The sequence below is a fragment of the Labrus mixtus genome, chromosome 3 (genome assembly GCF_963584025.1).
Source record: "Labrus mixtus chromosome 3, fLabMix1.1, whole genome shotgun sequence".
NCBI lineage: Eukaryota > Metazoa > Chordata > Actinopteri > Labriformes > Labridae > Labrus > Labrus mixtus.
In genome coordinates, this window is record NC_083614.1 from 7,632,771 (window position 1) to 7,659,700 (window position 26,930).

A 26,930-nucleotide genomic window follows, 5' to 3' on the forward strand; every position below is an offset into this window, starting at 1 on the left:
GTAGTCTTCTGACTACTTAAAGCGCTTTCACACCGCAGGTCACATTCACCCATTCACACCACATTCACACACTGATGGCAGAGGCTGTTACGTAAAGTTCCCATCAGTATGAAATAATCTCATTCATACACATTCACACACTGCAGTCACCGCAGCAGGAGCAATTTGGGGTCCAATGTCTGGCCCTAGGATGGACATGTTCTTGGTTCTTGAAAGGCCACTGACTCTACCACTGAGCCACAGTGTAGGCTATTAAACTATGTCAAGTCAATCTGTGTATTATGCTGGACCACATGCCATATGAATTTAATGTTGGAACTAACTACCTGCATCTACCTTCATACTTGCATCAGTTCGTGGGCCTTCACAATAAAAGCAGGCATGATGAGATACTTTCTGTTCTCTTCAACTGGGTTGTAAATGAATGACTTGGAAATGTGCAATAGCTAGAGATGTTTCCTTTCCCAGAAAAAGTGACAAGACTTCAAATTTCAGTTCAACTTTTGAGGAATCATGGAGCTGTTTGCTTGTATTTAGGCCAGCACTTTTTTTGCACTGCTCAAACGCAATGTGCAAAAAGACAATGAGCTTGAGGGCCATGGCATAAACAGCACAAACCACTAAGCTGCGAGTGATAACCAGAAGGAAAAAGTACACACACCATAAAGAGAGACAGCCCAATGAAAGACAAGTGCTAAACAACACTAATCTGTGTCTCTAAACCTGCAGTCATACAGCTTCTGTTTCACTTCCTGTTAAAATTACACCTTAAACCGAAAGCAATTGTCTCTCTTTTTACAATAGCTCAAATTTCCTGCACGATCAGCAGGACGTAATCACTCACAGACATATTTATCCACAGATTAAATGATGATGGACTTCACTATTCAAATGCTCTTTAGTGTCAATGGAGCTGCAGCTTTAAGTCAGGCTTTTAGAAGAGAGGCTTTAGCCAGCTTTCAATCTGACATCCTGGCTTTTGTCTCAATAACTCACAATGGAATTATTTGAAATGGACATTGAGCCTTTGAAAGGAGAAATGGCTTATTAAAATAATAGCAATATTAACAACAACAAAAGGAAATGGACCTCTGCATTAGTTAGGGTTCATGAGGGATTGCTGTTTTTTTATTGGATTGGAACATCTAAAAAATGCGTTTGTAGCTGCAACACTAAACGAGTGATTATAGCAGCTTAGGCGACTCTGTTTTACCGAAACAATGAAAGGATTGCTGGATCAGTCACACTATCCTTCCACAGAGTTAATGTGTGTTTGCGTGTGTGTGTGTGTGTGTGTGTGTGTGTGTGTGTGTGTGTGTGATAGTGGTGGGTGTTTTTAAGGGGAGTGGGGCTACCACAGTATATCGTGAGTCTGGAATCAAACATATGGGTTAAACACTAAAAGATGATTTTTTTTTTTACACGTAAATGTGTGTTTTTAAGAGCCATCACTTTATAATGGACGGCTTTATTTGATTCCACACAGCAAAAGACCCATTTTCTCAAAAAGCCACAGATTGTTTGTGTCATTGTGACACAGAAGAGCGCTTCAGCAGGAACCACAGAGAGCACCTCATTACTGTGATTCGCACGTTAAGTCTGACCAGACATGGTTATGTTCACAATAATACAAAGAGCTGCTCTGTTTTGATTACACAGGTGATGTCAAGATGCCACTCTGAGCAATGGAAGCATGCAGCAGGTATTCTGATTTAAATAGATACGGTTAGTATGTTGGAGGGTCAATAAGAAAACCTGGTGCTGTCAAGATGATGACAATGAAATACTTACATATCTGTCTTGTTACGCTTGTTCCAAGTATTGGCCCCATAGCAAGGCTGCATTCAAATAGTCAACCGAATCAAACATTGATGTTCGCAGACACAGTCAAGTTTTTTTCCCCATGTGTTGTTAAGTCAAGCCTTTTTCCACACATACACTACTGAAAAATTCTAGAAGAGTTCATGACAAGCTGCCCCTGAAATCTTCCTGACTTCCCTGTTCACATAAGAATATCTGACATCTTGTAGACCATACAGAGTCCCACAATGCAAACTGAATCGTTCTCCAATGAGTCTGGTTCTGCTTAGAGTTTCTGCCTGTTATGGGGAAGTTTCTCCTTTTGACTGCTGCCAAAGTGCTCACTCGTGGTGGATGGATGTTTGGTCTCTCTTTAAAGGTCACATATTATCCTCCTTTTCAACCAGTGTAAATCAGTCTCAGAGGTCCCAAAAATATGTCTGTGAAGTTTCTTGTTCTAAATCCACTCTGATCCTGTATTTGATCATGCCTATAAACCCCTTTATTTCAGCCCTGCTCAGAACAGGCTGTTTCTGTGTCTGTAGCTTTAAATGCAAATTAGCTGTTTCTGACCACACCCCTCTCTGAAAGAGGTTGTGGCTTGGGCTTTCTTGCACCATGCCCAATTGTTTACAGTGAGAAGGCAGACTCAGAGGACAGAACAAACACCTAGCTGGGGAGATGTCACCCACCTGGGGGGAGGGGTTACTGCCCTTTGTGATGTCACAAAGGGAAAATCTCCAAACGGCCTGTTCGAGATCACATTTTCTAAAAAGTAGAGAGGACGGAGAGGATGGACTTTTCTCATAATTGGGGGGCGTGTAGACAGACTAGAGACACACATTCGTGTTAGAGTAACTTGGTAGTGTATTTTGCATAATATGTGACCTTTAAAGCATGTTGATTTGATGTTTGTAGGAAATGTGCTGCAGAAATAGAATCGGAAAGGATTGGATTGGATAGAGAAAACGAATGCAGACCATCCTGGTATACATAAAGCATAAGGCCTGCATGCATATAGAGGAGGCATGAGCCAAATACGGATTTAAAACGCTGTTATTCACTATGCTCAGTTACAACTGTCTTGTCTTTGGATTTATTTGAAAAGACAAATGTTTGCAAAACAGACCTTCTGTCTAATCAGTCCTTGAATCCATCCATAGTGTAAAGAACACATAGACAGAATATTTGTGCTAAAGCTGCTTTGTCATTTTTCTAGCTGCTGCATGTTTAATTGACAACTTTGTTAAGTCTGTGAAAGAACTCCATCTTAATGGCTCTATGTATTCCAGGTGATGAATGAGCTGCTTATGTTTTAAACAGGTTCTGAATAATCTGAAAAGCATCACACTTTGAGAAAGAAGAACCATCTCAGTGCTGAATATTGAGCTCAAGGCCACCTTCTGAGGAGGCACAGATAAAGTATACATTCTCTACAAACAAAATAGGTCATGCTGTTTCAGCTCCAATTAAATGCTGGGAAAAAATAACAGTCAACGGTAGAGCAGCTGTGTACAGAGCAGCCAACATAATTAAAAATTAACAGATTCTGTAATTGACATTTTCCACAGACACTCCAATTTTTGCTGTAAACCGAAAAACGCATAAAGGGATGAATTTCAGCGTGTTCACAGACATGTAATGTATGTAGAGGGGGGCCTTTCAATGTTTGCAAGATTGTGCGTGTGTAAAAACTAGGTCATCTGTTGGGAACTGACACATCCCCCTGCAAACAGATATTTGAAAATCTGAGAGTGTAGAGAGGGGAGCCACAAGCAATGGGGAAAAACAACAACAACAAATGACTGCACAAATTGTTGGGACGGAGATCAAACTTATTTGGCGTCTCTTTGTGTACCATTACAATCCTGTGAATGGAGCAAACACTATATTACACAGGAAGCAGGTTTCCCTGGTTTTGGTCAAAGCTCAAAATATTTCCCTGCTGTTTCCTCATGTGGTAGCACAGATCTATATTCAAACCCATGTGGTGGATATAATGAGGATTCATACAGGTTATGTGTTCAAATCGATGTACTGGCATCCTGCACTTCCCTTCTGTAACACACAGAGTGTCCATCTCCTGTGTAATTTTCCATTCTAAACAAACCATAATATATCCTCCTCCTGTCCACCTTAACAACCACATGGTTTATCTGAATGACACCCTGAAGCCGATCAGCTGACCAGACAATAAAACACTGCAGCCAACAAAACACAGAGCCTGATCCGCTCAGGGATGCTGCCTTGATGAGAAAGAATGTTTCGAAAGTGCACACGTTTCACAGACTCTGAGCCAGGGGCAGATGAGAGGCTGTTTGTGGACAGAAGAGGATGTTAAAGAGAGGAATCTGGTTTTAGCAACAGTAAAAGAAAAAAAACAGAGAAAACATGTTTCTGTGCAGAGGGTGAGTTGTTAAACTGACAGGAGACCATGTCCAGAAGGAGCCAGCAGGGGCCACTGTTTGTGCAGGTGGTTGATCAGCCTGCTGTGTGAACAAACCAGGACAACTTCAAACCTCCATCGAGGCTGTACTTCAAAATGCTTTGATAGAGATGAGTGCATTCAAACAGCTGCATCTACTGTAGCCATATGTTTTCTTTATTAACTAAATAAAATGCGTTGTCTGTTTTATGATTTAAATAGCTTTCATGTTCCTAACAATTTCAAGCCTGTTAAATACTTAAAACATTAGGATACCCTCTACTTAAGAACTGCTGTCTTTCACTTTAAATGTTGAATTTCATTTCTATTTTATTTGAACTTTCTGATTGATTGCCAGGTTTCAATCTATTTATTTGTTTTTACCTTTATCTTATTTTTATCAAGTAGTTTTCAATGATGTTATGCAACTTTTTTCATTATATTTGTTATCTTATTGTTCTTATTATAACCATCTTTTCTTAGTATTATTATTAAGGGACTATAACTTGCTTTGACTTTATTCTGAGTATTAGTTTGTGACGCACTCTGTTCATGTATTTATATCAATCTTAACCAGCTTGAGCTCGATTTCCTGTTTGATGCAAATAAAGTTATTAGTGTTTTTTAACACCATATACAAAAAAAATGCAACACTAACAGAATATAGCTTCTGTATGTGAATAGAGTTAATATGACCAACACTGCACAGCCTCCTGCACGCCACAGAATCACATGTGACCATGTTTAAATCTACAGAGTAATCTTTGTGCTGCAGGTTACATGTGCATCTCCTGACTGCATGTCAGCAAGGAGAGGAAAAAAAAAAAACAACAACTAGAAAATAAACAAACTGCACAGACATTTTAGATTGCCGAGGCTCACTGAACTGCAATGACAGCTATCGATCGGGCCAGTTATTTACCAGCCGTGCTGTTCCTCTCAGAAGGGGAGCAGAGGACAAGAGTGTGGCAGGGCCTTTTATTTATGAACGCTTATGTGACAAACACTTCTGATCTATACTGAGGGGATAGCAGTGACCCAATGAACCGGCCAGTCACACTTGCAGAATCCTTAAGACAATGCAAGCCTTTATTTTAATATTAAACCAACAAGTTAATGTTTGAAAAACAGATGTACTTATGCTGACCTAGTTTTCATTCTCATTTCATATCAATAAACTAAACTCAGTCTTGTGGATGACTAGGGTTTACGATAGATCTGCACATCGAAGCCCTGTATGTAGTAAGCTGCATGTGGTCATTTTTACACTTCTTGGAAAATGGGAGAATTTCATTTGTGACATTCAGTGTTTGAAAACTCCAAGTCAGGATAAATCAGAGGAGTATCCTGGTATAAATCTGGCTAGAGTCATCTACTGTTCCTGGGATAAATGTGGGATTTTTCTTTTTTTTTTTTCTTTCATTCCATCTGTGTGGACAAAGGTTATTGACATTCACAAATTTTGTAAACCAACAAACCACAGACATTGTGTAACAATGCAGTTACCTAGAATACATACAGGAATATATAAACACGATGAGATGAGATCATCATGCTCAATAGCATCATCTTGACAGGAAATATTATCTCATATGACGTAAATTTATAAATATGAAAAAATAACATTAGAAAAATGTAACCTTTACTGTGTCAATAAATAAAACCCAATCCATTGCGAAAAATCCCCATAATCCCAGGGAAAGATTTCTCAGTCAAGAGAAAACCTTAAACCCTACTTAACACCATGTTACTTTGTCAGCCATTCAATCTGAGGCTAAATGAGGCCTATTTCAGAAACCGCCATTCCTTTCAGAGTTTTTTCAACATATATATTTGGAGAATTCAGTGAACAAGTGTGCAGGCCTTTTTTCCCACAGCAAACATTCTGCCTTGACACAGCGGGGAAGCACAGATGTTACTAATAACATTAGTAATGGCTCTGTTCCAGTTCATTGCATAAGTAGGCATACCAGGATACTCGCATACATGCTGTAGAGGTCCTTATACATGCAGACCTTACGTAACATCATTTGCTACAACTGTGTAGATCAAAATGTACTCTGTGAGATTAAAGCCTTCAGTAATTCAGCACATATGGTTCCAGCCCATTTTCTACTGTGAACTGCAATGAATGAATGACATAGGGGAGGGAGGTGTGGTAGGTACATGGTATTATAGATGTTAGGTTTAAAGGTATACTGCTGAATTTTCTTGAAGAAAAACGAATCTTCGGGGTCAAAATTCACTATTTCTATCTGAAATGTTTGAACTCGCAAATCACCATCATGTCTCAAGATACCTAACAGGGACGAGCTCATTAAAATTAATCTCTAGAACTGCTAGTGGCGAAAACTCACAGTGCAGCTTTGATTTTCTAAATGTTGCTTTTCATCATAGACTGTATATAACAAGGACAGAGCCTCAGTGACATCACCCATTGGTTTCTGAAGAGGTTTTATGAAGCCCAATGATGGTGGTCGCTAGAGGTTGGGGAAAAAATGGATACAGCATAGTATCGCGACCATTTTTGTGATGATATTTCATCTTCTTCTCATGGCCGCCAAGTATTGATATTTTTTTGATATTTTCCTTAACTTTAATTTTGTGAACATAATACACAGTTCAAAAAGTAAAATCACAATTTATTGTATCGCAATTCTCAGCATAGTGCAAAATGTTTAAAATCACAACAATATCACATCCTGACTCAAGTATCGTGATAATATCGTAGTGTCCGGCCTCTGGTGATTCCCACCTCTAATGGTTGCCATGTTGGAAATGCTGACTCCACCTGACTTATTTTAATATACAAATAACAGGGAAAGAGGTGGAGGTGAGGCGGGCCTTAAGCCTCCTGGCAAACAGCTACAATGTGCCCACCTGTCAGTTAAATCAACCAGGCCTCTTATTATGCTAATTTATTAATAACTCTTAAAGGAATATAAAAAATACACCCCCTTCACAGTTTTTACCTAAAAATAAATTAGCCATTCAGACCAAATTAAATGTTTGAACCAGGCTTTAAACATGTTTATTTTTGCTGTAGTAATGGACATTTTAACATGGGGGCTTAATGGAAATTTATTTGCTTTTATGGACACTCAAGGAAGGAACTGCAGATTTCTACTCTTCTGCATTGGCTTCATTTTTCAACGGTCGGTTGCAGCTTGGTTTTTATATGTTTACTTTATGGGCAAAACCATGTCGACTTCACCTAACTTATAGGCTTGTGGACTTTTGCTTTTCAGGCCTCAAGTTTGGCATTATGGCCATTTGTCTTCTGTTTTTCTGAGCTTGAAATGACCACACTTAGACAATCATGTAAGCTGAAGAGAAGAGAGGGCTAAAAATAACATGTGCACACAGTTAAAGTCTATGACTGGCAGTCTGTAAGTACAGTTCACTGTAGCTCAAACCATATTTATTGAATATTTGTTTAAACAGTTCTCGGAAACCAACACCTCAAAGACAGCTAAGAGGCTTCACTCAGTTAGTCTAATTAGCTAAGGAGAAACAAGGCGTTCAAAGCATCAACACTCTTAAACTTTAGGTCATAGTATGCTTTAAACAGGTTAGTCTTATAAAAAAAACAAATGTACCCAAGATGCTGTTGTCATGAGTGGGGAAATGTGTGTCTCTGTTTTTTTCATCTTTGTACCAAACTGTGAGTTGGACATTTTAACATGGAGCTGAAGGTGAAATGACTCCTTCAATGAGCTAGCCTCCAGTGGTCATTCAAGGCACTTTACAAATGATGGCTTCATTTAGCCCTGGAGATTTTGCATGGTCTCATATATCTTCTTAACCCTCAATATGGCTGGATCTTAGTCCACTCTTGAGTTTGTCATTAACACTGGTAAATAATTAAGATGATCAATTATTTAGTGATTTAGTGATTCATTAATTTGGCAGTGCTCAGAAGTGTTTGCAAAGTCTTCTATCAGTCTAATTTAAATGAGGTGAAAACCTTAAAACCCCAAGTGACTTTCCTTTTGTTTTTAATAATTCTGAGGACCAACTGACACATCATTTATCTGATCATATATATGTTGACAATAACTTACTTTTAAATCGATTCATTACATAACTGCTGAGGACTATGGGTAAAAAACAAAAGTCCATAGCTTTGCCCATTCATCTCTTGTAACAGATATATTTATCAATACCAGTACTGGCCCTGTTAGGCTAATTGGGCTTTTCCTTTTTTTGTCGCCTCTGGCTACATTTGCATTTGAGGTTTGTCATAGCCTTGTTGAGCTTTAAAGCAGCTACTGGAAGGAAGCTTTCTGATGTGTTAGAGTGAAAAGACGAAACGTAAGGAGACTCACTTTCCATCACTGACCTCAAGGATCACCTCTTGTGAACTGACCTTTAGTCTACAGCTCAATCAGTAACCAGAGCCTGTGTGGACCACCTCCAAACACCAAGTCATCCAACAACATGAGTGTGAGCACAAAACTAAATATACACAGGAGCTTGTAACGTGTGTAATGTTAAAGGAATCCCTCAGTCTGACCTGCATAAGAGGTGTAATGACGTCTGACCTGAATGTGTGCTGCATGCTTACAAGGTGTCAGTCTGTCAACTGACATGTAAGTACACGGCTTACAACAATATTGCACAAAGTATTTAAGTTGTAAATGATTTAACTGATTTAGCAACAGTTAACTGAAGCCACATCTTAGCTAACCGAGCCATTATTACTCACTTTAAACGGAACATTTCCTCTGGTGGTGAAGTGAGACAAGGTGGACTGGGACACATAAAACAGCTCCTAATTCCAGTTTTTCGGTCTCGTCATGTCAGAGCATGTTGACATTTTAACTTCCATTCAAACACTGCCATATCCTATAGCGCATCAATTTACGTGTTACTTCATGTACCAACTTCAGTTTGGTTGATTCCTCTGTTTTTTTAGAGTACTGTTTTTGCCCTTATCACCCCTGCTTTTGTCTCCCTTATCTCTGCAAACAGCAATCAAACTGATGTCAAATTCACCAGACTGCTTTCTATGGATTGATATGATTACGGCAAAGTCTGCTTTTCCTAGTAACAGTTTGTTCATGTGTGACATGATTTCTGCATTGAATTCTCTATAAATCAATGTGAATATTTAATGAGTATTTTACTATTCACACTAAAGTCATTATTTTAGTTGTTTTTCTGATTTGATTAACTTGAAAAGCGTAGGTTTCTTCTTCTATCCGCTCTGTGAATGTATAATAACATAGTGTTTGCATGACATTACAAACAGCTTCTGAGGCCCCTCTAAAGTCTTCTGGCTCACAGATTCTGTCCCTAAATATACCTCTGGCTCAGTATTGATATTTTGAAACCTTACACAGTTCACAGCCTTGCCATAAACTTCAAAAAGATATTGACATGCACCTCTCTACCTGATGCACCTTTTGCAGCTTTCAGTAAAAAACACATCTAAGATGTTTATGTGTATTGAAAATGGTGCCTTTGAGAGGCTCGTATTTAGAAGAAGAATCAACTTGAATGACCCGCTGCTGGGGAATCAACAACATGGAAAAGAGGATAATTCTTTATAAGACATCAACACCCATGACATATACTCATGTTTTCTAAAAAGTATGGAGCCACTAGAAGCTACCTTTCCATTATTTATAAAGAACTTCTGATGATATAATGACACAGAAATGCTCAAATCACAGCTTCATTCCCCGTTTCTGACATTACATTTACTTCAACATTGTCCCTTTGAAAGTAAATTAGTACAAAGACATTATCATTCCTCAGTTTTTGCTCTTCTATATTCTGTTTCATATTCCTGCCTCAGTAAGTTTGTGTCAGCATGTGTTATATAAGCGTACTCACACTGACTGATAAGGACTCTTATCAAGGTGAAACATGTTCTATAGCTTCATGTGTAAAACATGACGCTGCATTTATGGGGTGTGCAATAATGTGCAATGCCCTGATTGGTTCATCTTGTCTAATATGTCCTGTTTAAAAAAAAATGTGTCTCAGCCTAAAAGAGACAGAGAGGTGTCTTCTTCACAATGTTGACTGTCACAGAAATGTAAAGTATACACTATTATTCACATTGTTGTCTATTTACTTGTCTTGTTTGCATTTTCCACCATATTCCAGAGCAAACGTGTTCTCATAGCTTAGAAGCAGAACGCTGTGAGCAGGTGAACAGGGGTGTCAACAATGAATGTTGGCCTTTGCATATGCTTTTTAAATGACAGTTAAAAATGTGGAGCATCAAGGATATACAGACAAAAGATGAACAGAAATAAGACAACTCTGTGCTACCCAATGAAAACAGATCTCCGACTGTCGGCAGCTGGAGATCTTTTGGAACATAATCCCTTTTAAATCTATCTAAAAAAACAGGGAATACTTCAAGCCTTCATTCTATTTGCAGCGGGAGACTTCCATCGTTTGAGTCATGCCATTGTTCATTTGCTGATGACCTCACTATTTATTTATTTTTTGTTGGAGTCTAGCAGCAGGGGATCTTAGCTTGCATAATCTTTTTTGCTCATTTCATATAAGATAAAAGCATAGCACAAGCGTAACTTACATAACCTTTATGTTGTGCACAAATTCCTGTTATGAAGCATCAGGAGACACTCCAAGAACTGACATCACAATGAGTGAAAATACAAACGTTTTGTATTTCTAATTCAGATGAAGGTGTCAAAAAACGCCTTTGCAAAAGAAATGATGAATGATCATTTCAATTGCAGTTCTTTTGGTGACCTGAACCATTATGCATTTAATTCCCACACGACAAAAATACGACCTCACGAGCTCCAACCAAAGGAAGACAAATTAACAGACAAATAAACTCTAAAAACGTGGTTATCTGCAATAATCATCATCAAGGTGTACTATTAATGCACTGACATTGCCAGTGCAAAGGGCCTGTTATTTGTGCCTCTTTGTAGGATCTTGATTTGTTAAACAGTTTGAGAAGAAGAAGAACATTTGTTTAAAGGGCAGAGCGCCTCACAGATGTAATTGGAGTATTTATACTCACATGAGTGGGTGTCCTTTTTTTCCTTCCTTTTTTTTTTTTTTTTAATTGTGCTGTAATGACAATATCGTGGTCTGAAAAACTGCTGGAATTTATTCTAATTATGTTCCCAGCTTCATTACTTGCACCTTTCACCTAAATTGCATGCATCAAACACAATCACACACATACATGTGAACACAATCACACCCACACACATTCAAAAGCTTATTTAAGTGGTGTTATTTTTCTGAAAGCACCACTGTACATTTATTTGGCAGAAACTGCTGTACAGAAATAGAACTCATGATTTTGTCCTTCAAACATGGTGACATGTGAATAGCAAATACGTGTATAGGTACAAAGTGGGAATTAAAGGCTGCCTTTTTATTATGTTCAGTCACCACTGTATGGTTGATTGAAAGCGAAAACAGCTGTAAGAAATTCTGAGGAGGTATTCATGTCTTTTTAGTCTAGCCAGAGGGAAGTTTCGTGGACAGGACTGAAGCAAAACATATTCAATTTGTGTCTGAGCTCTCAATCTGATGGTTCAATGTCCCTATAAATAAAATCAAAACGCATCAGCTGAAGAGAAATCTTGAATGTTTGTAATATCAGTTTGCTGGTTTGAACCAATTTCCTGCTCTTCTTCAAAAAGGCTACTTCAAAACATTAAAACATTTGGAACCATTTTTCTAATGATTTATTATTTAAAATAACAATATTGTTCAATTGATTTAGACCAAAGTGCAAATTGTTTAAAATGCAATTCTGCACACAGAAAGGATCACAGGGCTGCAGATAACATGTCTTCATGTTGTCGAAGCCCTGGGCTTTCGCTTTGTAGTTACACCTGGTAACGCTGCACCAAGCGAAGAATCCTCTGTGGTTATCTGCAGCCGAGCTGGTAACCCTGCACTCAGGCGGCTGGCTTTTTTAAGAGCTGCTCAGAGTTCTTGAGAGGAGGGCAGCTGAGGTCAATAACCTCAGGAAAAGTCATCATGTATGACACAACAAGTGTTTGACCTGATCGTCTTTCCAGGCATACAAGTAGCTATTATACTTCAATGTAGAATACAGAAAGCTGTTGAATGATTGGTTGAGAATCCACTCAGTAGGAAAACAAACTAAATATGTCAGGGAAATAATTATTTGTGGGATGAGTCCCCCAGGGATATATTCTGGGTCCCCTTTCATTCCCAATTAACATTCTTTCTCCAAGGCACATCACCCACAGACATTTAGTATTATTGACCACCATTGATATACAGATGATACAGCACTGCATGCTTTTCATTATAAACAGGAGTTTTGCATTACATCTTGACTTGCTGACATAGGGAACAGGATGTCTAAATGATTTTGCACTTAAATGACTCCAAATCAGAGATCCTTTTAATTACCCCTCCTAGTCCCAGCACTTGCATTATTAATAATCTCTGATCTGGTCTGGGTGCCTTATCTAATTTAGTCACACTAAAGGCCCGTGATCCAGACATCATTTATTTTAGTTGACTTAAGTTCTTCAGTCTTGTTTCATTCAATTAGTATTTTCCTTACCTTTCTTACCTTAGTTAGCCCGTTTATTTTTTTAGCTTTCCCACGTTTTATTTGCATTTATCCTTTTTTTAAATTAAATTCAAATTTTGATTTATTTTTGCTACAAAAATAACTCGGTCAGGATTTTTTTGTGTGTCATAACCGCTAGGTCATCCAGCACACTGGACAGAAATGTTACATATTTAGCAACAGACAGTGTGCAGCTGTTTTTTTTTTTAATCAGTAAAAAATGCATACTTAATCGAAGTATATTTAAAAACTGTGAGCAGTAGACTGTGAATTGCTTATTTCAATAAGCTTTCATAACTTTCTTTTGGGTTTTGACATTTTTAAAGAAAATTGAGGGAGATTAATAACGGTTCCTGCCAATCACTATATAAAAACAGTCTCTTGGACATGTCATGATGGCACCATATGTAAATGTTGTCATGCAGGTCAAAAGGCAAAGTGGCCGGAACCAGAAGGCAGAGAAATGTCAGATATTTTAACATGTGTGACAGTTGAAACCATCATTGACCTTCGAGGGGGCTTTAACTGGCTGTAGGGATCGAGTGGTTCAAAATAATCCCCCCCTGTCAAACGTCACTCAAGCTCAGCAATAACACAAGTCATCATCCAGCTTAGCTTTCCTCCAATTTCGGGAAAGACGCAGGGACTCGTGGAAATTGGGATGTTAACCGGCAGCCATGAAATCTGTTAATTTTTCGGACTACAATGGAGATCAAACAGTGGTGGATTTGGGTAATTAAGCATCTTGGAGCCTGTTGATGTGCAAATCTGTTCTTACACCTTCCGTCTACGTGTGAGCGGAGCACATTGGAGGGATTGGGTGCTGGGTAGCAGCAGGGGTTGACTGAGGGTGAAGTGGGACGCAGAGCGTGCGAGCTAATCGGAACAAGTCTAGATCACAGCGTTTCAACCAAGGAGTTGATCTTGGACTTCTAATGAAACTGACCTTCTATGAATACCCTCTTGATCTCTTGAATAAAGTCCTCAATCAAAGTCACAGACCCCCTACTGAGAACGGGTATTACATAAAATAACCATGAACTCTAAGAGCGTGGAGATGATTTTTGATAATTATGACAAATATGGAAATAGTTCCTTTAATTGACTGCGTTTTGGTTTATTTACACAACAGATTAAAAGGGGAGCAACACACTTATTTTAAGGCGATTTAACACCATTTGTAGAAGGTTATGAACATGTCATGAGATTGGGTCAAGTGGAGTGATGATGATAAAAGCATAGTAGACATATTCTACATTCAGTCTAATCTTGCTTTTATAGTGTCTCTGGTTGATTTTGGCTTGAAATATCTGCTACACTAGACACAAACAAAACTCAGATTAAAGCCAAGGTTTGGATACAAAGGCTTTAGTGGAGGGCCGGGTCAAACATGATGTGAAACCACAGTCATTTACAGCACATCATCCAACTGAAAGTGTACGTATGGAGCATCAAGGTTCTTGATATGATTCAAAGCAGACAAATAAAGCACATGGGAGAGGGAGGAGGTGGGCACAGAGCCCATTATCCTGCTACAGTATATCCTTGGGAAAGAAGACAAATATATACAGCGTACATGCTATCTCTGTAAAATTAGTGATTTGCTTTTATCTGAAATCAAAGAAAAGCTCACAAATCTATTAAACGGCACCTTTTGTATTTTAATAATGCATCAAACTGGGACCAAAGCCGGCTTTTCAAGCAATATGTAGACTTTTGTTCTGAACAAATATAATTAGACTTATTTTTAAGATACTCTCTGCAACGTTGAAACTAATTTGTATTTAGTAAAGTACAGTCCTTGATGAGCTATTCCCAGAGGCTGAGAGGCCCAGTTTGTATTTTGAACCAGCATAAAATCCTTGAATTAAGGAAAACTCAAGGGCCTTTCACTTTCCAGAGATTGTCGACTGCTGGATATATTAAGATTAGAATAGCTGTCTCTGTGGCATTGATTACACTGTTCTCTGAGACGACTGTGTTTACTTATTCGTCTCAGTCATGTACTCTTCTATAAAAAGGTCTAAAGCTGAAACCAACATCTTATGATGTTTTTTTAAAGGCAGGTGGCCAGGACTAATACGGCCTCATACTGCTCTTTACTGGATTAAAGGTGATATTTTATACACGTCATTGCTTTTTGTGCAACACATGTTACAGCTATGACGATGTTGAAGTACGAGCCATGCTAATTACACTTTTCATTCTCTCATAGCACATATGCATCAGACCAGCAAATGGCTTAGAGATACAAATGATTTGTGATATTTCTAAACTAAAGATTCTTGATACTAGACAAAGGTAGATGGACCAGGTTTTTCACTTCCATTCTCCAGTAGAATTGATCAATTGTTGCTAGCTTGCTAACAAAGCTAATGTTTATTCCATGAAAGAACGCTGTTTCCATTGTATTTGTTAAAAGTAAAATATCTGTCTTCAATGTATAATATGTGGATATTTAAACAGCAGATATCAAATATATCAGAATGAAAAATTATATCTTTGAGTAATTGAGTATTACTTTCTAAAGTGAGAATGATGTCAAACTCCCTCTGGGTTTGTTGTTCTCAGTTCAGTGTTCACATTAACACGCTTCAAGTATAATACCCCCAACTGATTAATATGTATGTAATGCAAGATTGTTTTAATTGGAGATGCTTATTTCACCTATAAACATAAAGCACCCAAGATAGGCTTTCATACAATGGGGTAATAGTACACAGTGGATATGCTAGTAGTAAGAAGGGGTGGAGCTTCTTTGACATAACCTGTAACCCCATGAACTAAAGTAGTGAGTTTATAATGTGGTCCTTGATCTTTCAAGGTACACTCAGCTGATACTGCAGGCTGTCAGCTGAATGAGTTATCCACACATTCTTCAGATTTTAACTTCCATTTCAATCATTCTTCAATACACTGTTACATCCATTTCTTACACGTTTACCCCCGTGTCTTTGCTTTCAATGTGGGGGAATCTAATGTTTCAACTAAGCTGTTATTTGACAATATTGTTTTAGGGGTTTAACAAAGAGTCAGTTATTACAACTTTTAGACTGCCTAGTTTCTGAACAATTAAAATAGTATGTTGAATGGTATATATTAAATATTATGATAAAGCTTTTACCCTTTATATAAAATGCACAATGGGTATATATATAGATATATATATCTATATATATACACACACACAAGCTCTGTTTTATGAGACAAATGGAATCAGATGGTGTAAACCCCCAACAGAGAAGAGCTTTTAAAAATGTATAAAGGTTAAAACAACTGTTTATGTTGAGCTTTTCAATGAAAGATTGCAAACAGCTCCCCACTGCATTACCATTTGATGCTGCAAAATCTACTCTGATTTGTGCATAACAGTACGCAGCACACTGACACACGTATTGTTAAACACACACTTCCATTCTTGGAGAGTCAAACACACCCATTTCTTTTGTATTAAATAAATTCATTCTGGTCTTGGGCTCAACAGAAAACAGTCAGCACTTCATCTAAAGCCATGCCTGAGTGCTGGCAGCAAGCTTATGACCAACATGAACGAGTTTAACCCTTTGAACGAGTTTAACCCTTTGAACGAGTTTAACCCTTTGAACTCTCAGACAGAAATGGTCTACCAGTGCATACCACGGTATTTTTGTTTTTATGATGACAATTGTCCAAGTTTTTAAACATTTTGTACTCCAAAAATTGTACAATCTGAGCTAAAATGTTATACAAGTCAATACCATTCAAACTAATGGTGCTTTGAAAATGTAACATAGAAGAACTAAACTAATATCAGAGGTGATCCTTATCAAATCTTTCAGTATAAACATATGAACATATTGATTCGAAAAACAATAATAGAGCTAGTTCCTTATATAAAGATTAAAAAAAATGTCTTTACAATCAGTTATTTGAGCTTGTTGGAATATATTCTCATTGTAATGAGTAGAGGATAGTGCACCATTTTTTAAGCTCATTTTAATGGCATTTTTGGGATTTTCTTCAAATGCTTCATAACCACAAAAGTTGGCTACTTCAGGTTATTTAAATAATGAAAGTTATCTATGAAAGCTAGAAATCATCTTTTATACAGCTGAGGTTTTTATCTACATCAGTTTTGTGGATTATGCCAACAGCTAGGTGCACCCTAGTGCTAGAGTACGGCAGCTCCATGGAACCATGCATTCTGACCAAGTTTTATACTATCAAACATGAAACAAAGATGAATAAAGACGCAAAAAGAATGAATGTTTTAGCTTTCACCGCAGTAATTTTGATAAATGCAAGGAGGGCTAATACAAACAAACCTCTACCATAGCTGCCAAAAGGAGTGAAACACTTAAATCACGTTTAATAGTTTCTTTAAAATCAATGGAGCATGGCTTCAACAGTCTGATCTTTGAAGGTATTAGAGTCAAGCAGATGTCGTATTGGTGAAGCTCCTTATCTGCATTTTGATTCTACCATTTGTTACTCATAACTATTGTGATGGAATTTTAGGATGTACTAAAAATAAATAGTTTTGGATGAAATTAGTATTCTACACTTTGAGACTAGGCTCAGTCTTTGAGATAGAGAAGCTTAAAGATCCCAGAGAGGTTTGAAAAAGGACTCTTCTTTTACATAAGCAGGCTGACTTGGTTCAAGCATCCAATCAGGAAACCTCTCGGTTTCCTCCCTGTGGAGGTATTCCAGGGATACCTAACTGGGAGGAAGCCCCAGGGCAGACCTCAAACTCACTGGAGGGATTAAATCTCCCAGCTGGCCTAGGATTGCTTTGGTATTCTCCACAGGCTGGTAGACAAAGCTGGGTAAATGGATGTGCCAGTCTGCTTGGCCAAGTGTCACCAATCCAGAGAGGAAAGAGTGGCAGAATTATAAAAATTGTACGGATGGGTGAATGAATAAATGGGTGGATTGTTTTTGTCAAAGTCCTGTAATTTTCTCTATTATTATACATTTTTCAACCATGTTTGGAATAACTAGTGTCTTGTTGTGTGATAACAACATTCCTACCTTTGGTGGTATGGCTGGTCCAGACATGTAAGGAGTCAAGCTTGGTGGAACATCTGTGATGTAGGTCTTCTTGGGGCCTGGTGGTTGGTATGCTTGGACAGGGGCTGGCTCAGGTCTCCTCAAACCGCCGACTTGGGGTGCTCCTGGATGGTGCTGTTCTTGATATGCACCCTGAGCCATTGGGGAGAAGCCCGGCTGTGGTGGTCCATAGGCAAAGTCAGGACCCTTGGGCTGGGCCGGCATGTAATGCACCTGTGCAGGGCTGCGGATGGGCTGCTGGCCAAATTGGTGCCCGCCTGGGGCTTGCTGGGGGCCAGGTTGGGCTGATCTTACCTGGACATTGAAGGTTGGCTGGCTTGGGGTTGAGGCTGTGGCATAGGATGCTGGGACAGGCTGAGGGCCCGTGTGGCTCTGAGGCTTGGCAATGGGGCTGGCAGACGAAGGGGGGATGGACGAAACTCCCCCGGGAGACTGAGGTTTGGGTGTAGACTTCTTGGTGGCAGTTAGAGGTGGCTGGGTTGGAATGACCATACGCTTGTAGCCAGTCACTGGAGCGTTAGGGGTGGAGGCTGCTGAAGATCCAGAGTTCTGAAAAACAGCAGAAAAGGTGGTTCTCATACTTAGTTAGGTCACTAGGTAAGATACATACTCCGTTACAAAAACTGGATATCATGCAGGGTTAGTATTTACATGACATCAATTAAGAGTCTTGTTGAGATTATTCACTCACTGCTGTCAGAAATGTTGAAGAAAGAATGTTAACAATGGAGCAGAAACAACTTTATCCACATTCCCTTCAATGTTTACATACTTTGCTTTTCCCTGTTTGGTAGTGGAGAGCGCTTACCTTTAGGTTTTTTACAATGTTCATTTAACTTTAAGATTATTATTAACCAAAACTAAAAAGTCATATTAAAATTAAACATCACTGGTTGTATCAGAACATGAAGACAAGATAAGAATGACTAAAGTCAGCTTGGACTGGATTTCATAACCAACAAATGATAGATTTGTGAACATGCCAAAACTCCAGCAAAAATATCTTGAATTTCTTTCTGCCATTGAAAAACATTGTTGCAACAGTGACAACCGAGAAGAAGACCAATCATTTTTTGGCAATTCATCCAAAATACAAAAATCAGAAAAGCAAGCTAATGTGAAGTAGGTGTTTCTTGACATCACCAAAGTGATATACAATATTTTGGTCCGGACTGAAGCAGTGGAACGACTGACAGAAATGCATTAGCATGTCTAAAACGCATTGCAATTAGCAAGTAATGGTAATGAGACAAACTGAAAACTTCGATAAATTAAATCCTGCTGAATGGTAGAAATGTATCAGTTATATCCAACTGCTATTTACAGACTATGTGCTTTACGTTCAAATGATTTTCCAGCCTGCCTCCCTAGAGTCAATTACCAGTCTACCTCGACAGCAGAGGCTCTACGCTGTCCACGACCAGCCATAATCTATGGCTAATAAAGCAAGCGGGGAAGCAGTAAATTGTTTGGCAGAGGACGCCATGACAGCAGATTGGCAATGGCACATGACACTTGTGCTGACTGCGGCTGTTTGGACGGGAAAGATGTTAAATCACTGAGATTTGTAGTGATGGTGTTCCTGGGAAGAGCCGACTGCAAAGCAGCAACACAAAAACACTGCTGGGAATAACAGCATCTGAACAACCATTTCATTTGATGCACAGGCCAAGCTATGACAAATAAAGCATTGCTTAACACAGATAATAACATTGTTTCACTCAGATGTCAGAGGCTTCTGCCCCGAGTGTCTCTCATGTAAGTAATAATTGTTTTTCACTACCACTACATATCGGTGTCAGACGTTCAGCCAGTCTAAAAAGGGTCTATCATTAACCTTGGATGGCCTTATTAGGTTACTGCCTGAGGCCAAGAATCAGAGTCAATTACTAAATTTGCAGCACTAAGAGAACAAAAATGAACACTTGTAGACTTTGGACCCTTTGTAACTCGGTTTGATGAGATGTCTCCTAAATTGGGGCAGAGCATCAATTCCAATCGATTTCATTTAAAAGTTGATCAAAGCCACTGCACAGAAATGCTCCAAATAGCTGTTTTTCTGCATGGGCGCACATCTTTTTAATCTTTGCTTTAATGTAATAAAATTAAACGTGTTGTTCTTCTATCTTTGAAAAAGTACACAGTGAAATCTAGTTTCTGATCCTTATAATTTACTTGGGTAAAAAAAGAACTTTTTTGGTAAAAGAGGTGCATGCATCAACTTTGTCTAAATCCTATCTAATCTGAGTCAGAGGGGAGCCCCTGAGGAACCATTAAAAGCTCCACGAGATATTTTCTGCTCTCAGTCTGATTTCTGTCTCAGTGATTAGTGCCGATGTTTATTTAAAAAGTGTGTCTGTGTGCATATGTATGGAGAAGTCTCCACCATGCCCTTTAGGAAGTGAAATTACTTAATTTAAATGTTTCATGGGTTTTAAATACTCTAGATTATTAATTTATCTTGAAGGCCTTAGAACCTACAGTAGCATTTAGCTAGCAGAGCAGTGGAAATGCAAATTGGCCCCCTCTAAATAATTACACTGTCATGGTACATTTTCCGCAAATTACATTAAGAGAATGGATTCAGTCCTTTTTGAGGAGGATGAAACTAATCAAATGCGAACAATCTCAACCAAAATGTGAGTGTAGTGGAGAGGATTTTCACTTTGACTAAGCTGCTGTTTTAGTCGCTGCTTGTGTTTGACCTCTTAATGTTAATGAGTGTGGCCTGAGATGATATTATAAAGCAAGATGTTAATTCTTGCTATGAAGTCATTACTTCCTGTGCCATCACTGTGTGTCTTCTTCCACTGGTAACGTTCAACAGTATTCCTTCTGAGCAGATAAGGTGAATGTGTAGTGTACACATAATGTCCTTGCACTATGATACTTGGTTTAAGCAAGAATGTATCATGGTATAGAAGTGCATAATGCTTTACAGCACAGCTTTCTGGGTAAAAATACCCCGGAGGCACGAATCATCCAGCACAGTAGTCTTAGCACTGTGTGAACGTTACGACAGTAGCCAAAAGATATTGAAGAAGACATGGCAAAAAAGTAAAAGTTTACTGAGTAAAACAGAAAAGATTGAATTGAGATGAATTCAGAGAATTCAAAAGATGTTTCGGACTCACAACCACAAATATGGCTTCTTGCCTTTTCGTCTTAATTTTTGTCAGATTCTTATATTTTGGTGTACATTAAAATAAATGCATGATTTTGTAGAGTAATTAAAAACTCATGTGTTTGCACTTTATGTGGAACTATTTTAATAGCTAAAGCCTGGGCATTCAAATGTAATATTATATTATTAAAAATGTGACTTTGTATTATAATTATATTCACTTTGCAATTAACCTTTCTTGTTAAGAAAATAAATATAGTCTTGTTTACCACCAACAGCATACAAAATGCATTAACACGCTTCATCCTGGTAGCATGTTAGTTACAGTCTGTACTGTTTCATGTCACTGTGTGTCTTCAGTATAGTCTGAACTTCAGTTTACTATAAGAGGTAACGCCACCTAAAACAGATTTCTATATTTGTAGTCAATAAAGATCATTGTTATAATAAGTATTAAAAATATGTCTTGTTCTAATATAAAGTCAGTGTATTTGGATATGTTTGTAAAATCAAGGACTTCCATAAATTACTTCCGTGACTTCCATCGTTGTCCCTCTGGCCAAACAACCGTCCAACACCTCACTGTCATGGCAGGGGGAAAGAACACAGTGACTCTTGGACTAAACTGTAGCATTTTTTTTAGCTGCACAGCTGTCTTAAAGAGACAGCCTCTAGTTGGACACGTATTTAGTGCTCTTTTTTTTTTCACGGGTTATGCACATTTTCTTGGTATAGGTCTAATTTTTTATTGCATTTTTTATTGGGTTTCTTTAAATCTTTGTTCAGGTTAATATATACGTATGGGATGTAGGACAGAGCTTGTTGTTTAGATGTAACATACGTCTCATATTGTAAAAAAAATGTGTAAGCTGCTACCGGATGCTTTGAATTTTCCTCGGGGTCAATAAATTATCATCCATCCATCCATCCATCCATCTGTCTCATATGTTGTTGCGCAACAAATCTGCCTACAAATGTAAAATATAAAACATGTACGATGAATACAAATTCTAAATTAATGTATTAAATTGAGGTGCAGTGCAATAACCTGTTCCACTGTCTGGTTTGGTACACACAACTCTTCACACATATTTAAAAATACCTGAGAGACTCATTTGGTGAGTTTAATTTGTTATTTTAGGCTGACACAGACAACAATATTTAATCATAATGTAATAACAAAGACCTTTTTATATATTTGTCAGGCAAACTGTGAAATCTAGATGTCCGACCTTACATATAGTCAGTTTGAATGCACACTGTTGTTGTTTCCAACACCCCCTCACCACACAAACAAAACACACAGTTTTTCAAAAAGTTTCTCCTCACGCCTTCAGAAAAGTGAACCCTCACTCCGCACTGTAATTCAGACTGACTTTGCAAACAACTTAAGTGTGAAATTTCACAGAGAGTCTCAAGAAAGCCTTTTGACACATTAAAAAAGATTAGGAGAGACTATACAGGCCTTGGGGGGTCTGAGTAAAACTGTTAACTTTGCATTTCAAACCACAAGGGTGGGGGGATTTTTTTTATAAGCAAGCTTGGGGAAAACCCCTAAAGAGAGAGAAGTTCTGCATCTTTTCAGACTCATCTAAGACCTTGGATATTTCTCACTTGACTTTTTCCTGCTCCTTATTCAAACAGAGCTCACGACTGCCGGCTCCTCTGTCCATTTGCATCTGTCTGCTTCAGCACTTAAACAATGACCATGGAAGAATTCCCAGTCAACACTTCGGGTTTCACTAATCTGCCCTCCACTTTTAGTCATCTTTTCTCTGCACAATCAGGCACAAAAGTCACATTCGACAATCTTTCTGCCTTAATATAATCCTGCCATTGAGGGTATCAATTTCCTTCCTAAAATAGTTTGAGATAAGGCTCATTCAATGTGATTAAACAATGTCTCTGTGGAACATGGCGAGACCTCTAGCTGTTTTCAATATCTCTCAGTTTGCAGATAAAATGTGTGTTTTGCACATATTGGGAGCTTTTCAGTCTGCCTATCTTATATTTGCATATCTGATTCTTTTTGGGCTCCTTCAAGTGATAGCTGCATGACAACCGTCGTCTTTAACAAATGAGGATTTCAGCGATGTTTTCACCCACGCCAGAAAAACTCAAACAAATGTGTAATGGGTACTCTATTACGTTGTCCTAATATGCTTCCACTGTGACTGGTATCCTTGTTTTTTTGGGGCTTTTTATGTCTTAATTTTAAGAGATAAGGCAGTGACACGCAGGAAAGGAGCCATGGATTGGATTCAAATTCAGGCCAAGAGGACTTAAGCCTCTGTACATGGAGTGTACGCACTAACCACTAGGCTACTGGCGCCCAACTATCCGTGTAAAACATTGTCTTTGATTATTCAGTTTGAAAATTCAGTCAGAAAAGCTTGGTTTAGGTGGAAATATTTACATTTATAAAAATAAACTAAGTTCAATAAACAAGACTTGCAGGAAGAATGAGTCTAAAGACTTCAGAGTAGAGATTATAAATATAAGAGAATGAAAACATAGACCGGTGTGTAGCAGTATGAAAACTACTGTCCAATAAATACATGACATTTCATCACCTACTCTATAGTTTTAGTGGATGGAGATGCACATGGAATCACATCTTTAACTGCAGACATAAGCAAACTTGTATTGGCATGTTTAATGTAAGCATGAATCCATCCCTTACCTATACTGCTTATCCCGTGCAGGGTGACAGGGGGCTGGAGCCAATCTCTATTGTCATTGGCTGAGAGGCGGGGTACACCCTGGACTAGTCGCCAGTCATTCATAGGGCTAACATGTAGAGACGGACAACCAGTTACACCTACAGACAATTACGAGTCACCATTTAACTTAAAGGTCCCATATTATGCTTTTTCTGGTTTTATATGCTCTTTGTGTGTTTTCCAAGTGTCCTGTGCATGTTTAGGCACATCTATTGTCAAAAATTCAAAGTCTGCAGAAACGCGGCTTCTCCTACGTCCTCCTGTTAGCTGTAGCATTAGCTGCATGTAACGCTCGGTTCTAGCCCCCCTCGATAAAAATTTGTCAGTCCGACGTCATTGTCAGTGTGAGATCACTGATCTAAGCCCATTGGCTCGTTGTGGCAAGCCCTGCAGCTCGTGTTGAAATTTCCGAGACGCGTGCTGAGCAACTGACCAATAACGACAGAGCGGATCGGCAGACCAATCAGAGCAGACTTGGCCCACGTGGGGTCTAACAGTGTGGGCTCAGCAGAGCGTAGCTGACGGACTCAGAGCGGAGAGGGAGCAAGGAGGAGCAGTACATGAAAACAGACACTTTTTTCAGACTTTAGCTATTGTGAACGTACAAAAGTAGGAACATAGATTAAATATACAAACCCCAAAAAGGGCATAATATGGGCTCTTTAAAGAGCATGTATTCGTATGTGGAAGGAAGCCTGACTAGCCAGAGAAAACATGCACAGCGAGAACATGCAAACTCCACACAGAGAGGCCCCGTCTGACCCGGTTCAAACCAGGAACCTTGTTGCTGTGTGGCGACAACACTATCCACTGCACCACGTGTAGCCCTTAAAGTAAGAAACTACAGGGAAAACTTTAAGTGGACATAATCATATTCAAAATAAAAAAAACATTGATGCATTGTTACCAAGTTGTTATCAGACTACCATAAATCAGCACACCAGTAACAGTCCTACTGTCTTGGCTATCCTACTAAATCAATTCAAATTCAAACGTCCATGCATGGTTTGTACCTTCTGGTTTGGTTTCTGCAGCTTTAAACAGCTTTGCTTATTTGTTTGGATTAAAAGAGTATTGTTCATTCTTTTACTTTTTGATTCTTCAGAATGGCTTACTCTCTCAATCTGATACATAACATAGAGTTATCATAGATGTACTTTTGTCGTTTGGTAGCAGTCACATATACAATACATGACGTGTGCACTCTTTGGTCTTAACACCGAGACAACCTGAAGACAATGCAGTTTAACATTAAGTCCATGTTTCACCATCCTCACTTATGTAATCCCCTTCAAAAAAGGATTTCAGAAAAAAAAAGTATGTAATATTTCTTGTATGATGTAACAACATCATATAAAGTAGGGCGTATTACTCACTGATGCAACTAAAAAATCCTTTTCTGGGCTGCGGTGCAAAAAAAAAAGAGATAGAAACAGAAGTCCCCGAGAGTCAGCGATCGTGGCTCTTCTGCAGGCTATCTGTACAAAAAGAGGGAAATGTGTGTTTTGTCGCTCTCACACAGCAGAAACTAATTGTTTCATTCAACTCCTGCTGTACTGAGGGACGGCCCCTGACTCATCCCTGTAATGAGCTTTTCATGTACTTGTGACCAGCTCCTCCACGAAGAGGTGAAATACTGCACAGCGGAAAATGGCCACCGCTTACAGTGTGCGGATGTCATCAATCTTAGAGACATGTAACTGCTCCCTCTGAAGATGCATGCATGTGTGTGTGTGTGTGTGGGGTGTATCCTCTGTAAGCTTGCACATGTTATAGAAGAAGGGATAATATGTAATGACAGCAGTAGATAGTAAGCCTTTTAGCATTGTTACCAGGACTTTGTGATGTAAAGAGGCAGCTTACATTGACAGTCACAGCTCCCTGGCTCCAACTAAATTTGTCATTGGTTCACCCTGTTAATAAAAGACAAAGGGCTGATTGGAGTTTATTTGACTAACAAACATTGACGGAACACATTGAGCGCCCGAAGGCGTGCTCCTCTCTCCACAGTTGGCTGCTCCTGTCAAAACTCCAAACCTGCTGCCAGATTGACCTTAAGGTCAACAGGCGCCACCGGCACTGTGGCAGCATCTCTGCTCCGCGCAGCAACAAAGCAATCAAAGAGAATCGCAGCTTATAAAACAAACAGAGAGGAAGAAGTTAAACACCAGTGAGCCCTGTAATTACAGAGCTGGAGTGTCATACTGATGCAGTTTCAGGCAGCTGTTGGAGATAAGCGGTTTGAAACACACAGTCAGAGCCCTGAAGTGCAGAATATCCATTGCAACAAATAGCTGCCTATGGCTTTGACCTTTTATAAAAGATGCTGGCTAGTGTCATATCTGTGACAGCAGCAATAACTGGAAACAATTGAAGCCAACATTCCTCAGCTGTCACCAATAAAGTTAAAGCCCCTTTTTCTCACTCTTCTAGACATTTCCAAATTGAAATAACATTTGTCTTGGCAACATTTATCCTCACAAACAAAAATGTATCCGACCCTTTGCTGCCCTTATGACTGACCTTTGTGCAAGTCAAGCCACCGGTGATAACTGAAGCGTAATGTGTCACCACATCCACCTTATTACATGTCCTCCTGACTGATGCAAAAATATTTAGCCTGAAGAGAAGCTTAAATCCAAATGTCTCAGTGTTGTGACAGCCCAAACACATGAAGGACGTCCCTGACATTCTGGCAGGACAGCAACATAAGCACACATGGAAACAGTGGAAAGAGATACACTGGAAAAGAGGACACACATGTCATAATGCACACACTGCAAAACTGGCCACAGGGGGCAAAGAGGACAGGTGAGTGCATCAAAACAATGAGTGAAAGTGTATTTTTTTTCTTCTTTTTGAAACAGACTGGACAAGAAAGTAAAATCAGATACTTGAATAATTTCCAAAGAACTGACTGAACCAAAATGTCAAAATTACAATCTTCTTCTCCTTCGTTATATACTGGAAATGTCTTGCAACAAAGATGCCATGATTAGCTGGGTTTCTGAATTTTGGTTTTAAAATACACAATGTTTTCTTCACAATATATTTTTGGGTCAAACACTTCCCTCTGTGTTTAAATTGTGCTGCATGTATAAAGGTGCCTTGCCTTGACCATGCAGTTTAGATTGGACAGAAACAACAAATGAATTGATCCTGCAAACCTGCATAGCCATATGATTTTACTTAATATGTCCCAAATTCTACAATTCAGTTAGCCAACACTTTTGTCCAAAGCAATGT

General features: G+C 38.8%; 1 protein-coding gene across 4 annotated transcripts in view; it reads right to left on the reverse strand.

Moving 5' to 3' along the window:
* lpp (LIM domain containing preferred translocation partner in lipoma) overlaps positions 1–26,930 on the reverse strand; it is a 182,118-nt gene that overhangs the window by 61,610 nt on the left and 93,578 nt on the right. For all 4 annotated transcript variants that reach the window (XM_061030555.1, XM_061030552.1, XM_061030553.1 and 1 more), the window contains one exon: positions 17,799–18,386. In XM_061030555.1, the coding sequence (XP_060886538.1) occupies positions 17,799–18,386 (588 nt within the window). The remainder of the gene's footprint in view (positions 1–17,798; positions 18,387–26,930) is intronic.